General features: G+C 43.4%; 3 protein-coding genes across 3 annotated transcripts; all 3 read left to right on the top strand.

Annotated features, from left to right (window-relative positions):
• Positions 1-470: 470 nt before the first annotated feature.
• Positions 471-2,576, top strand: LOC138953763 (toll-like receptor 13). The gene is made up of 2 exons (XM_070325666.1): positions 471-1,563; positions 1,809-2,576. Exons 1-2 carry the CDS (start codon positions 583-585, stop codon positions 2,154-2,156), a joined length of 1,329 nt encoding a protein of 442 aa, XP_070181767.1. The 5' UTR covers positions 471-582; the 3' UTR covers positions 2,157-2,576.
• A 1,437-nt stretch (positions 2,577-4,013) lies between these two features.
• On the top strand, positions 4,014-10,350 carry LOC138953764 (toll-like receptor 2 type-2). The gene is made up of 3 exons (XM_070325668.1): positions 4,014-4,108; positions 4,531-7,337; positions 8,671-10,350. Exons 1-2 carry the CDS (start codon positions 4,106-4,108, stop codon positions 4,876-4,878), a joined length of 351 nt encoding a protein of 116 aa, XP_070181769.1. The 5' UTR covers positions 4,014-4,105; the 3' UTR covers positions 4,879-7,337; positions 8,671-10,350.
• Positions 5,694-9,066, top strand: LOC138952695 (toll-like receptor 2 type-2). Its single transcript, XM_070324393.1, has 3 exons — positions 5,694-5,705; positions 7,158-7,337; positions 8,671-9,066. The coding sequence occupies exons 1-3, from the start codon at positions 5,694-5,696 to the stop codon at positions 9,064-9,066; spliced, it is 588 nt and encodes a 195-aa protein (XP_070180494.1).
• Positions 10,351-14,811: the final 4,461 nt, after the last annotated feature.

Below are 14,811 nucleotides of genomic sequence, written 5' to 3'. Positions count from 1 at the left end.
TATACACTTCACCTCGACTTAGCGTTGTACCTTTTAACTTCTCTTTTTCAGTGCCGTTTATCTTTCTTTCTCACAATAAAAATTATACAATGAGCTACAATTCAGCAGTAATTTCGCATTGTACCTTCTACCTTCTTCTCTGTTATTGCCTGCTATCTTTCTTTTTCATGAGAAAAATGCCAACAGGATCTACTATTCTGCATGATTTCGCATCATACCTTTTACCTTCCCTCTGTTAGCGCCTACTTTGTGCCTCCTATGCATTTTACACACTACCCTATAAGTAAACACAACCCATCTGATGATCAAGTGCCAAAAACGCTCAATGCACACTAGGCGTAACCATAGCGGAGGTCACTAAAATGTTCAGGTAATGCATTACGTGTCTTTGTGGGACACTGAGGAATCTAGTCAGACCCTTTGGCTTTCAGTGTGTAGAGCAGCGTCGCTTTATGAACTTGAAGTATCGAGACTTGTGTACATTTGTGTTAAACACAATTCAGTCAGCTCCAGCACTACTGGTACGTTCATTAGTATCGTTCACTACCTGAAATAGGTAACGGTCGTCGCTAATTATTCAAAATGAAACTACCAGTGATCAAAACCAAGATGTTGTTACTGTATTTCTTTCTTCAGTATGTCGAGTTTCTGCTGGTGTTTGGATCGAAGTTCATTTGTGGCGACGGTCATTTCCGTTGTCTCGGCAACGAGGCAACCTGCATTTCAAAACAAGAATTGAACTATATTCCAGAGCTGCCCGATCATATCCAGAAAGTGGACATTTTACTCGGCGATGTGGAAAGGATTGACAGTCCGGATTTCTTCCAAAACGTTACCCATATCAGTAGCTTAAGCATGATCAGGAGTGGTTTAACCTACATAGCGCCTGGCGCTTTTGATATTCTACAAAACCTCACCAGTTTGGATATCGGTGCCAATCAACTGGATGCCTTACCGGAAAATACTTTCAGCCCCGAAACACGTTCCAGACTGCTGCATTTTGACGCTACGGAGAATAACTTTCACTGTCGGTGTGACCTGATATGGTTCAGTGAGTGGTTGATCTCCAATTCTTCTGTGTTTCATCCTCCTGGCATAAAAAAGTACTTCTGTGTCAATAAGTACTTCTTGGGCAAGCCTCTTTTGATTAACATTGTTGAGCTTCGTGGTCTGGATAAGCAAGCTTGCCTTATGTCCGGAGATTACTTGGCTTTCATAATTTTTATTTTAAGTGTGTTGCTGGGAAGTTTTGTCTTCTATCTCTTCTTAAAGATATACTGCTCACCGAAACTGACTACTGTTAAGCAGAGAGTACTTTTACCATTTCGATTATTGAGAACAAAACTGCACACATTTGTCTGCACGACGAACGTGGCCTTCAAGTACGACGTGTTCGTGGCGTACGCGGAAGAGGACAACGACTTTGTCAGCGACCATCTCCGGCCCAGACTGGAAGACGAGCTGGGCCTGAAGCTGTGTCTTCACCAGCGAGACTTCCACCCGGGCAGGAACATCCTGGAGAACATCGAGGACAGCGTCACAAGCAGCAAGAAGGTCCTGATGGTAAGGAAAAGCACATTTATTTTTCAAATGGTATAAAAACTATGCGTTTGAAGGTGTATGTACCTTCCTCTCTGTGAATAATATGTTGTGTTCATCACCATAAATCTGACCTGGTTTTTGTCTGCGATAAGAGCATGCTCGCACTAGGACACATACCGAAATGTCTAAGGCCTTTTGTTTTTAATAGGAAATAAAAAGAACAAAGCAACACAAAGACAATTACACTCATTGCATTCATCGTGCAGGTGTTCACAACGCACTTCGCGCACAGCCCCTGGTGTCAGTTCGAGCTGGCGCTGTGTCAGCGTCACGCCATGGACCATGGTGACCTGCTGCTGGTGGTTCACGTCAACAACACCCCGGTCAGCGACCTCACGCCCACCATGACCGCCATCGTGAGGACCTGCACCTACATCGCCTGGTCACAGGCAGGTGAAGGTCGGGTGATATTCTGGAACAGTCTGCTTCTGGCCTTGGGGGACGTCCTCACAACCCACGCTCCGCGCTCTCTACAGCGACGACAGCAGCAACGTCAGCAGCAAGGAGAGATGAACCAGGATGAAGAGCAAGCCGGGGAAACCGTGATTGTTTGAAGATCTGACAACGACACTCTTTGCGGTGAACGTTCGTAGTTGGCTGCGTGCAAATTGCCACGTATAGCAGACCTTTCCTTTCTTTACCATTGTTTAGTGAGCGCCGATCGGGCAAGGAAAGATCATGAAAAAACAAGTGCTTGATAAAGATAAACCTGTATTCTGTACGACAATGTGCAGTGAAAAAGATAATGGCTTGCGAAAGGGAAAAGTTGAGACCATTGGCATCAACTTAAATGACTTACACACAGTACGACTGATGGAAGTATTGAAACAGTAAAGTACTACGGAGCGGTAAATGATTGCAGGCCTGAGTAGGTGCCGGAGTTTCTACGTTGTCCACTTCCACAACAAAGGCATCAAAACATGCATTTACAAGTTAGCTGTGTGATTGCTTCAAACGCCTGTGCATGTACACTGTGCTATGACTAGTTTTAAACAAACCTATCCGGTGGTGGTAGAAAATGTATCTTTCAGTGACTCTGTGAAACAGGTCCTGAATATAGTTGGGCACTTCGCCATGATATATTCTATACATCATTACAGTCTTATTAAACTGTAACTGTTTAAATAGAGAAAGGTAATTCAGATTCTTTAACTTCAAATCAGCTGACATTTGTGGACCATTTAACATGGGTTTAGCTGCCCGACGATGAAGTGAGTTTAAATCTGTTCATGTACAGAGAGAGAGAAAGAGAGAGAGAGAGAGAGAGAGAGAGAGAGAGAGAGAGAGAAAGAGAGAGAGAGAGAGGGAGAGAGAGAGAGAGAGAGAAAGAGAGAGAGAGAGAGAGAGAGAGAGAGAGAGAGAGAGAGAGAGAGAGAGAGAGAGAGAGAGAGATCAAATCAAATCAAATCACATTTTATTTTACGAGGGTTGTGGCATACGCAATATAAACGAGCTTCTTTTCAACCAGACCTCGCCCGGAGAGGGACTACTCTAATCTTATATACATATATATACAAACGTAAAAGAGAAAGAGAGGGGGAGAGAGGGAAAGAGAGAGAGAGAGAGAGAGAGAGAGAGAGAGAGAGAGAGAGAGAGAGAGAGAGAGAGAGAGAGAGAAGCTGTGTGAGATCGTACGATTTGTGTAACAAAGTAGTTGCTTGCAGCAGCCTGAATCGAAAATATCCTGTTGTGCGTTGTCGATGTACGCAAGCCGCCCTTTTCAAAAGCTTATTTCTTTTGCAATTCCAACGCAGGTTGAACATAAGTAAGCCCTATTACTTCAAACAGAAACCAGTGACATCCAAAGCGGTGAGTTTGCACCTGCCTGTGTGTGCTGGATTAAGGTGAACGAGGAAATTCCCGAATTCTACTTATAGCAAGCGATCACGTCATTTTGGAGAATACCAGTTATATAGCACAGTGTACATGCACAGGCGTTTGAAGCAATCACACAGCTAACTTGTAAATGCATGTTTTGATGCCTTTGTTGTGGAAGTGGACAACGTAGAAACTCCGGCACCTACTCAGGCCTGCAATCATTTACCGCTCCGTAGTACTTTACTGTTTCAATACTTCCATCAGTCGTACTGTGTGTAAGTCATTTAAGTTGATGCCAATGGTCTCAACTTTTCCCTTTCGCAAGCCATTATCTTTTTCACTGCACATTGTCGTACAGAATACAGGTTTATCTTTATCAAGCACTTGTTTTTTCATGATCTTTCCTTGCCCGATCGGCGCTCACTAAACAATGGTAAAGAAAGGAAAGGTCTGCTATACGTGGCAATTTGCACGCAGCCAACTACGAACGTTCACCGCAAAGAGTGTCGTTGTCTGATCTTCAAACAATCACGGTTTCCTCGGCTTGCTCTTCATCCTGGTTCATCGCTCCTCGCCGTTGTCGTCGTTGGTCTCGCAGCTGTGTCTTCACCAGCGAGACTTCCACCCGGGCAGGAACATCCTGGAGAACATCGAGGACAGCGTCACAAGCAGCAAGAAGGTCCTGATGGTAAGGCAATGCCTTAAAGATAGCTTCCCTTCAGTGCAAACTATATTGTACATCACCATCAAACTTCTGCCTGGAATAAGAGCATCCTTCCATTTGTACATATACTGAACATCTGTGGGATGGGTCTTTTTTGTGCACAGCTTGGTTCTGTCTGATTGGTTGGTTTAGGAGGTACAAAAATAAAATGTGGGAAGGGAGGTGGGGGGGGGGGGGGGATGTCGGAGAGAAGGGGTTGGCGTTTATGGGCAGGGATGTACAGTTCTACAAAACATTTCGTCCAGAGCAAAACTTTTTTTAAAGGGATAAAACTACAATATGACACAATGAGAATAACAAAAATATTAAGTTAAATAAAAACGGGGTTCACTACAGTGACAAAATAAAGACAACGGTTGAGTAAAGTCATAGCATTCATCATTCAGGTATTCTCCGCCCACTTCGCGCACAGCCCCTGGTGTCAGTTCGAGCTGGCGCTGTGTCAGCGTCACGCCATGGACCATGGTGACCTGCTGCTGGTGGTCCACGTCATCAACACCCTGGTCAGCGACTTTACATCCACCATGGCCGCCATTGTGAGGACCTGCACCTACATCCCCTGGTCACAGGAAGGTCAAGGTCGGGTAATGTTCTGGGACAGTCTGCTTCTGGCCTTGGGGGACGTCCTCGCACCTCGTGCTCCGCCCTATCTACAGCGACGACAGCAGCGACGACAACGGCGAGGAGAGATGAACCAGGATGAAGAGCAAGGAGAGGAAACCATGATTGTTTGAAGATCAGACAACGACACTATGCAGTGTTCAAAGATTAGTTGGCTGTGTACAAATTCTTCCCTTTGTTTGCCTGTTTTCCAGGGAGCGCCGAGTTTAGAAGTAGAACTGTGGAGTAACGATGGCAAATTCGTGGAGAAAGCATGTTAAGAAATATATACTTGTATTCTGCACGACATCATGCAGAGAAAAAATATAACGGCCTGCACAAGTGAAAGTTGAGATGAATGGCATCAAATTGACTTATATATTATACACAGTACGACTGATGGAAGTATTTGAACAGAAGTGCACTAGGGAGCTGTGAATCAGTGATTGCTGGTCTGAGGATGCGCCTGTGTCTCTGCGTTGTCCACTTACACAACAAAGCCATCAAACCATGCGATGACAGCAATAACTTTATGATTGCTTCAAGCACCTGTGCATTTATACTGTGTTGTTTACCAAATACGCCTGGTATTCTACAAATGACGTGATCGCTTGCTATAAATAAAATCCTGGAATTTCCACTTTCACTTCAAATTACCACACATAGGGAGGTGCAAACTAAACAGCTTTCGATGTGGTTTCTGTTTGTAAAATGGCAGACGTTGGAATAAACAATTTCGGAAATAACTCCGTCGGGTATGTATTGGTTGTGTGGAAGAGTAACCTTTTTTTGCAAAACCTCGTACAAACATTGGAGGGGCCAATCACTAGCAAGGGGTGAGTTGGAAACAGCTGCGTGTACGACGTTATGCCAGAAAAGGTCACTCTCCAGCCACAACCTAAACATGACCCGACGGAGTTATATTCGGAATTCGTCTATTGCTAGACAAATGGCGTCTTGCGTACATCGACATCGCACAACCTGCGCAGCAGAGATTTTCAGGCTGCTGCAAGCATTTTTTAACAATCATCGTTTCTCTCTCCCTGTGTGTGTGTGTGTGTGTGTGTGTGTGTGTGTGTGTGTGTGTGTGTGTGTGTGTGTGTGTGTGTGTGTGTGTGTGTGTGTGTGACAGTGTGTGTGTGTGTGTGTGTGTGTGTGTGTGTGTGTGTATAAATTTGTCAAATTGGCTGCCTGTCATTGTCTTCCCTCATAAGAATAATGGACACCAGAGCTTTACTTGAGCACGAATTCGCATTATGCCTGTTATCTTCTTCTTTTTTAGCGTCTACCTCCTCGAATCACTGCTCAGACGCTTCTGCACTAAACGGGAATACCCTATCACGTTAACAAAACTGAAAATGCTGATCCAATTTCAATGCACCGAATGCGAGACCACAGTGGAGATGAAATGAATATTCATGAAATTCCGTGTGTGTGTGTGTCAGGAACGCGACTCCAGTGATACGCATTCGTTTTTGTTTTGTACAACAGCGTCGCTTGATAAACTTGAACTTGTGTACGATTGTGTCGATTTTGTCAGTTCCAGCATTCCTGGTAGCTTCGTCAGTTACGTTCACAGCTTGAGTTAGGCAACGGTCGTCGCTCATTATTCCCAATGAAAATACCAGTGATCAACACCAAGATGTCGCTGTTGTATATCTGTCTTCCGTGTCTCGTGTTTGAGCTTGCGAATGGATACAACTGTGGCGACAGCCAATGCACTTGTGACGGCGTCGTTGCATCCTGCAGATACACTGCACGATCGAACTATATTCCAAAGTTGCCAGATCACATCCAGAAAGTGGACATTTTATACAGCGATATAGAAAGGATTGACAGTCCGGATTTCTTCATAAATGTCACACATATCAGTAGCTTAAACATGGCTTCGTGCTCTTTAACCCACATAGCGCCTGGTGCTTTTGACATCCTTCGAAATCTTACCAGTTTAGATATTAGCTCCAATGAATTGAAAGCCTTACCGGAAAATATTTTCAGCCACGAAACACGTTCCAGACTGCTGCATTTTAAAGCTGCGGGGAACAGCTTTCATTGTCGATGTGACCTGATGTGGTTGAGTGAGTGGCTGATCTCCAATTCTACTGTGTTTTATCCTACTGATATAAACTCGTACGTCTGTAGGAATGATTACTTCATGGACAAGCCCAATATTATGAACATTGTGGAGCTTAGTGGTCTGAATAAGCAAGCCTGCCTTTTGTCTTCCGATTCCTTGGCTGTCATTATTCTCATTTCAACTATTTTGCTGGCACTTTTTGTCGTCCGTCTCTTATCGATACTAATAAAATGCTCAGCAAAGCAGCCAACTATTCAGCAGAGTGTTCAGGTACCATTTCGATTATTGATAACAAATCTGCCAACGCGTGTCTGCACGACGAACGTGGCTTTTAAGTACGACGTGTTCGTGGCGTACGCGGAAGAGGACAACGACTTTGTCAGCGACCATCTCCGGCCCAGACTGGAAGACGAGCTGGGCCTGAAGCTGTGTCTTCACCAGCGAGACTTCCACCCGGGCAGGAACATCCTGGAGAACATCGAGGACAGCGTCACAAGCAGCAAGAAGGTCCTGATGGTAAGGAAAAGTAAATCTGTTCTTTTTATATAATCGATGTTGGCACATTGATTATTTAGAAAGGTACCTTTAAGCTTTCTTTCCGCGAAGATCAGTGTGTAGATCGGCATATTTTATATGTCCTGACTTTAGCCTGGAGTAAGAGCACGTTCGCATTAGGACACGTACACAACATCCTCGGTCTGGTAGCTCTCTATGCTGAGTTGGGGGAGGGTGGTGGTGGAGGTGGGGAGACAGGTGTGGCAGGTAAGGTATGTTTGGTTGCTTAAAACAATATACACCAGACACGATGCTTCTTTCTTTCTCTTGACTTTTTACATTTAGTCAAGTTTTGACTAAATGTTTTAACATAGAGGGGGGAATCGAGACGAGGGTCGTGGTGTATGTGTGTGTGTGTGTGTGTGTGTGTGTGTGTGTGTGTGTGTGTGTGTGTGTGTGTGTGTGTGTGTGTGTCTGTGTGTGTGTCTGTGTGTGTGTCTGTGTGTGTGTGTAGAGCGATTCAGACTAAACTACTGGGCCGATCTTTATGAAATTTGACATGAGAGTTCCTGGGTATGATATTCCCGGACTTTTTTTTCTTTTTTTCGATAAATACCTTTGATGACGTCATATCCGGCTTTTTGTAAAAGTTGAGGCGGCACTGTCACACCCTCATTTTTCAATTATATTGATTGAAATTTTGGCAAATCAATCTTCGACGAAGGCCGGGGTTTGGTATTGCATTTCAGCTTGGTGGCTTAAAAACTAGTGAGTGAGTTTGGTCATTAAAAATCGGAAACTTGTAATTAAAATTATTTTTTATCAAACTATCCAAAAACAATTTCATCTTATTCTTCGTCATTTTCTGATTCCAAAAACATATACATATGTTATATTTGGATTAAAAACAATCTCTGAAAATTAAAAATATAAAAATTATGATCAAAATTAAATTTCCGAAATCGATTCAAAAACTATTTCATCTTATTCCTTGTCGGTTCCCGATTCCAAAAACATATAGATATGATATGTTTGGATTAAAAACACGCTCAGAAAGTTAAAACGAAGAGAGGTACAGTAAAGCGTGCTATGAAGCACAGCGCAACCGCTGCAGCGCCAAACAGGCTCGTCACTTTCACTGCCTTTTGCACTAGCGGCGAACTACGTTCAGTTTCATTCTGTGAGTTCCACAGCTTGACTAAATGTAGTAATTTCGCCTTACGCGACTTGTTTTTAATTGTTTTCAAAAGGAAATAAACAAAATAACAAAACAAGACAAGACATTTACAACAAGTTATATTCACAAAAGTTACGCTTACGGGCAAACAAATAACTCATGGCATTCATCGTGCAGGTGTTCTCAACGCACTTTGCGCACAGCCCCTGGTGTCAGTTCGAGCTGGCGGTATGTCAGCGTCACGCCATGGACCGTGGCGACCTGCTGCTAGTTGCCCACGTCAAGAACACCCCGGTCAGCGACCTCACGCCCACCATGGTCGTCATCTTAAGGACCTGCACCTACATGGACTGGTCACAGGAAGGTCAAGGTCGGGTGATATTCTGGAATAGTCTGCTTCTGGCCTTAGGGGACGTCCTCGTACCTCGTGCTCCGCCCAATCTACAGCCACGACAGCAGCGACGACAGCAGCCACGACATCAGCGACGACAGCAGCCACGACAGCAGCCACTAGAGCGGCGAGGAGTGATGAACCCGGACGAAGAGCAAGGCGAGGAAACAGTCATCGTTTGAAGATATAACAACGATACTGTGCAGTGACATTTAAAGGGCAGTGAATAATGCTCTACTTCACCGAGCCTCACAAAAGTGTCTGTATCTCTAAAACTATTCGGAGTTTTTATTGAGACTTCATGTAATCATCAAAAAGCAGAGAACCTTCCTATCGACCTATTTTTAAAGGATCATCTGTGTAAACAAACACATAAACAATGACGTCATTTGAAATACACAGTCCGGATGTTGTGGGTCGTGGACGACCCAAATGGAATCAAAGAAGGCATTTTATGATCCCTATTCGGATGGCGTGGGTCGTACACGGCCCATACTCTGTAGATCTCTGTAAAGAGGCGGTGAAGAGTTCATCCCTATTGGGATGGCGTGGGTCGTGTACGGCCTATCCTTTTTACGTTGAATCTTTCTTTAGAAAGTACGGGTCGTACACGACCCATATATCATCCGGACTGTGTAGTCAAAAGCCTGATCCGGTGAAGGTTAATAAAGCAGACAATGGGTTAAAGTAGTTAGCTGTGTGTGAACAAACCCACTCTATAACTTGCTTCAATGGGCGGTGGAATAGGGCACAGTTCTCAAGAAAACTCGACTATCAAGAAACGTAAATATATGTTTTCTGCACTTTTCTGCAAGGTATTGCAGGAGGCAGTGGCCTGAGCTGTACACTCATGCAAGAGATGGATTGAGACCGTTGACAGTATAAACTGAGACATACACAGCGCAACTCATGGAATTACTGAAAAAGCCGCGAATGCAGACCTCGGTCAATGATTGCTAGGCTGATGATGTGCAGTCTCTACGTAGTCCACTTACACGCCAAACGAACACAGTCATGAGTTGACAGTAATGGCAGTTTGTTTGCTTCGGACACCTGTGCACATTTTCTGTATTGAAAATAATATGTAAATAGCATTCCCCAAAATGACGCGATGGGTGACTATAATTAACCACCGGGAATTTCAACTTTGACTTAAAGCCACTGTTCGATGGACACTGGTAAATCCTTTCTGTCTGCTGAAGTTGCTCATATTACCAAGGCTTTTGAACTGGTTTCGGTTTTAAGGTGAAGCCAGTAATAGGGTTCCTATATCGTTTAACTTGCGTTGGGGCTGTGAATAGATCATTTGAATAGGAATCGTACTTGCATTGACTGACTACGAATAACGCAGCAGCAATGTGTGTTCCTGCCCAAAATGTGTCCCACAAAACCGCTACAAGCAAATCATTTCTCACAATAAAATAACGATCTCTCACACCTTCTCTGTCTCTATGTCACTTTTGGTGTGTGTGCTTGTGTGTGTGTGTGTGTGTGTGTGTGTGTGTATGTGTGTGTATGTGTGTGTGTGTATGTGTGTGTGTGTGTGTGTGTGCGCGCGTGCGCACGTGTGTGTGTGTGTGTGTGTGTGTATGTAAGCGCAACCGCTCATACTCGCCTGCTGTCGTATGTGTATTTATCTATTCTTTCACTCAGAAATCAAACACTGCGTGAAATCTGACGACACAATGTTTTGGGACGGAAGCTTCCAACTTCAAAATTAGTCACGCACACTCTTTTTAGTTAACTATCTGAAGCTGAGTTGTATTTCCTTCAGTTGATCTGAGCTACAGCGCGGTCACGCTCGCACACACACACACACACACACACACACACACACACACACACACACACACACACGCAAACAAACATACACACGCACACACAATTACACACACACACACACACACACACACGCCAAATATAGTACATACAAAGTGCCGCTCCCCCGCACCACTCCAACACTGTCCACACCCCACACCCCCTCCTCACCCCAAACCACCGCGTCATCCCTCCCCACAGAAAAAAGAAACTAAAACAAACACCAACTTGTGGAGACACGCACTTTCACGCTCATCCTAAATTCGTGTCACAAGGGTCACGTAGTACAGCCATTGTATGTCCACTTGATGTCCGAATGACGAGTCTTTCGTGTCCCAACGGTCATACTTACCCATAAATACAGGCTTGTCTGGGCGTGAAAACTGTTGACTACGCGGAACTTTCACCACGTTTCGCCATGTTTGTAAGTCAATCAAGCAGATTGTTGCATGTCCAGTCATTTTCTTCCGTAAGTAAATGATACAGTATCGAATCACTATCGGACAGTTTTGTGCTGAAAGATATAAGTCATGGTTTGTTTTTGTTTCTTGGGTTCTTGTTAATGCTATTGAGTTCCAGACAAAATATTTATCTCCGGATTCGCAAGCTCTGTCTTTAACTGCTTCTTTTACAAAACTCGATGACAGCTAATGTACAGCTGGCCACACAAAATACTTCCCTTGACTAATTACTTACTTAATTACACAAGATAGTGGACGAGGAAAAATGCCACCACTTGAAGAGTAAACATGACACCTAACGCGGAGACAAATGTGTCATACATACTACGCAAGTTGAGTTTGTTAAGTTAGGAGAGCGAGACAGAGAGAGAGAGAGAGCGAGTTGTGCTTTGAGTAGGACTCTCAAACTGTAATTCTCACTGTGACACCTTTTGGCGCCAGTCCTAATTTTCGTCCTACCTTTCGACCCTGAGTTCTTCATGCGCTATTCCTAGAAATACACTGTATTTGAAATTGAGCAGAGAGCTACAGAGTTCGTTTTGGTTGTTGAAAAATGACAACACACGCGAGGAAGGTCTTCGAATGAGTGTTTGAGAGTTCTATTTTTCAAATCTGAATGCCGTGTTTGGTAGTCATATATCAAACCGTTATATTCTCAAACTGACATTGTTGTGTTTCTGATATATGCGAAACGTTTTAGCTCTGTGTGGTACGGAATTTGCATGCGTAAGCTAGACTGTCGGTTTGAGTCACTCAATCCAACGGTCTTAACCTGCTTTGACGAATGGGTATATCTGAAAACTAAATAAATGATGATGACGACCGGAAGTCCGGACTCCTGACAGGAGAACTGGGCGAAGCAAACGGCTTACTGCTTAAAAATCATTCCATTATATGGCATAGTTTTGGAGCAGTTTTGAGTAAATCATTGGAGGTGTTTCTAAAAACAGTACAGCGAATATCCCTTGAATTTGTTAAGGTCCAAACCGTCAGAAAACTTTCCAAAATGGCGCCTTCGGTATCCTATCTTTGAAAGACAGACACTTTCTACGCGTGCTTATACTAAAATACGTGTCATGGTCATGTCTTGGTAAGGCATTAGAGTGGGGCGGATCCACAAGAGCATATTTCTTCATTTTTTAAGACAGCCATTAGGGAACAAATATTTCCACGTCTATCCAACCATAATGACCATTATTAATGAAGGCCGGCCCACTCGAAAATAAATCAAGAAAGAAGGTCAACAGAAAAGGAGACAAATAGAAGAAAAAAAGTTCAGCACGACAACGGAAATTATGTTGTTCATGAGAAATTGGCTCGCATTGCTCAAATTTTCTCACATTTCTCTTAAAAATGTAACTAGATTTTACATTAAATTGCGCGCGCGCGTGTGTGTGTGTGTGGGTGTGTGTGTGTATGTGTGTGTATGTGTGAGTGTGTGTGTGTGTGTGTATGTGTGTGTGTGCGTGTGCGTGTGCGTGTGTATGTGTGTGTGGGTATGTGTGTGTGTGTGTGTATGTGTGTGTGGGTGTGTGTGTGTGTGTGTGGGTGTGTGTGTGTGTGGGTGTGTGGGAGTGTGTGTGTGGGTGTGTGTGTGTGTGTGTGTATGCGTGTGTATGTGTGTGTGTGTGTGTATGTACTGCGTGTATGTACTGCGTGTGCGTGTGCGTGTGTGTGTGTGTGTGGGTGTGTGTGTGGGTGTGTATGTGTGGGTGTGTGTGTGTGTGTGCGTGTGCGTGTGCGTGTGTATGTGTGTGTGGGTATGTGTGTGTGTGCCCAGGCCCAATAATGAGAATGTGTATTTATATGTGCGCGTGTGTTACTTAACCGGACTCTGCCATTCGTCCGATGGATTGAAAGTATTGGTAATCATTTAGAAACTTTTGAGTGCAATCATGTCTCTTATTCAAATGGACTTTTAAGATATTCTAACTTCAGGTGTACAACACAGTTTACGCTGAGCATTTTTAATTCATTGTAAGTTTAATGACAGAAAGGGGAAACGAGAGAGGGTATGCAAGGAAGATAGTTAGTTAGTGTGTGTGTGTGTGTGTGTGTGTGTGTGTGTGTGTGTGTGTGTGTGTGTGTGTGTGTGTGTGTGTGTGTGTGTGTGCGGACGAGCCTGCGTGCTTGTGCTAGTGTTAATGTGGATGTCTGTATCCATCAGTGATTGCAAAGAATGTTATAAATCTTTTTAGTGGAATTTTAATCTGTTAGTGATTGAGATGTTACTGTTTATGTTATATACCGCCTGACACTGCGAGGACATTAAAATCTTTGAGTCTTGAGTCTTGAGTCTTTTATTCACGAATACTTTAAAGTAGTCAAGATTTCTCAACACCAGTCTCCAGATAAAAGTTTTGTCTCCATCATGTATACTCTTTACAAGAAAAATAAATACTGTGCGTATAATTGTTTTTTACTCATCTGAAAACTGCATTTATGCACTTTTATTTAAACAAAATGTGCGCGTGCACGCAAGAACGTGCCTGCGAATGTGAATGTGTGTGAGAGAAAGAGAGGGAGACAAGACACATTTTTTATTAGACAAATTTTTTTTAACGAGGGTAAGGGGATAAGCAAACAGCCCTCGCCCAGGAGTGGGACAACTCTAATGATAATACGTTTTATAAATAGTAAAATAACAAAACAAAACAAAAAACAAACAACACAAACAGACACAAACAACAAAACAAACAAACAAACAAGCAATCACACAAATTCACACAAACAAACATTAAAACATGTTTGCCGTAGCCATTCTTTGTTGCATGGCCTGCCTCTGAATGAAGCGATCCTCTCTTTGTGTGGTGACTCTGGGCCGACCAGAACGTTGTCGCTCCTGCACTCTTCCAGTTGCGTGGAATCTCTGTTTTAGTCTGATGATGACAGAGGGAGCCACTGCAAGCCTCTGGGCCACTTGCCTGGCAGCAACACCGTCTTGTAGCCATCCTATTGCCATTCCTCTGTCCAAATCGCTCAGTTTTCTTCGTGGGGGCATGTTGCTACTGTGCATAACTGTGTCAGCGTGTCAACCTGTGTGTGTGCAATGTCCTTGCCATGTCCCTTTTAAATCCTTTTTTTCCTGGCGAAAACCAGAAACATGTTTTCTGTCAAAATGGGTAGGGGGTATGGGTAGTGGACGCACCACAGTTACAAATTTAGCCCGTTAAAGGGGTATTCATATTTTGTTCTGTGGTTAATGGAACCCCTAACCTTGGATGTGACAAAGTTTTAGAAATTTCTTATCACTTTTTAATTCCATGTGTGTTTGTGTTTCATGCTTGAAATTTAGTTTCAAATGTTGGTACACAAGATTTATTTCGATGTACTTCGATTTTTGATAAACTAACTCTTTTTTGTGTGTTCTTGATTGTTCGTCCATCACTCTTCTTCAAATGTGATCTTTTAATTAATTATTTGTTCACATATCCATCATCGAAACTTAAATTTTTTATCAGGAGTGGTTTTGTAAAAAAAAGGCGCATAACCGAAGCTCAAGTTCCAGTGTTATCTTGAATATTAATACGTTAAGCCCTAAATTATTAGTTATTTCTGCCCCCCCCCCCCCTCCTTGAACTAACAGAAAAGTTTAACTTAAAAAGTTTCTCACTTAACAAGGGGTTTAGGCTCGAGCCTTGATCAAAT

This window comes from Littorina saxatilis, linkage group LG17 (assembly GCF_037325665.1).
Source record: "Littorina saxatilis isolate snail1 linkage group LG17, US_GU_Lsax_2.0, whole genome shotgun sequence".
Taxonomy (NCBI): Eukaryota; Metazoa; Mollusca; class Gastropoda; order Littorinimorpha; family Littorinidae; genus Littorina; species Littorina saxatilis.
This window is presented reverse-complemented; position numbering and strand designations above follow the sequence as displayed.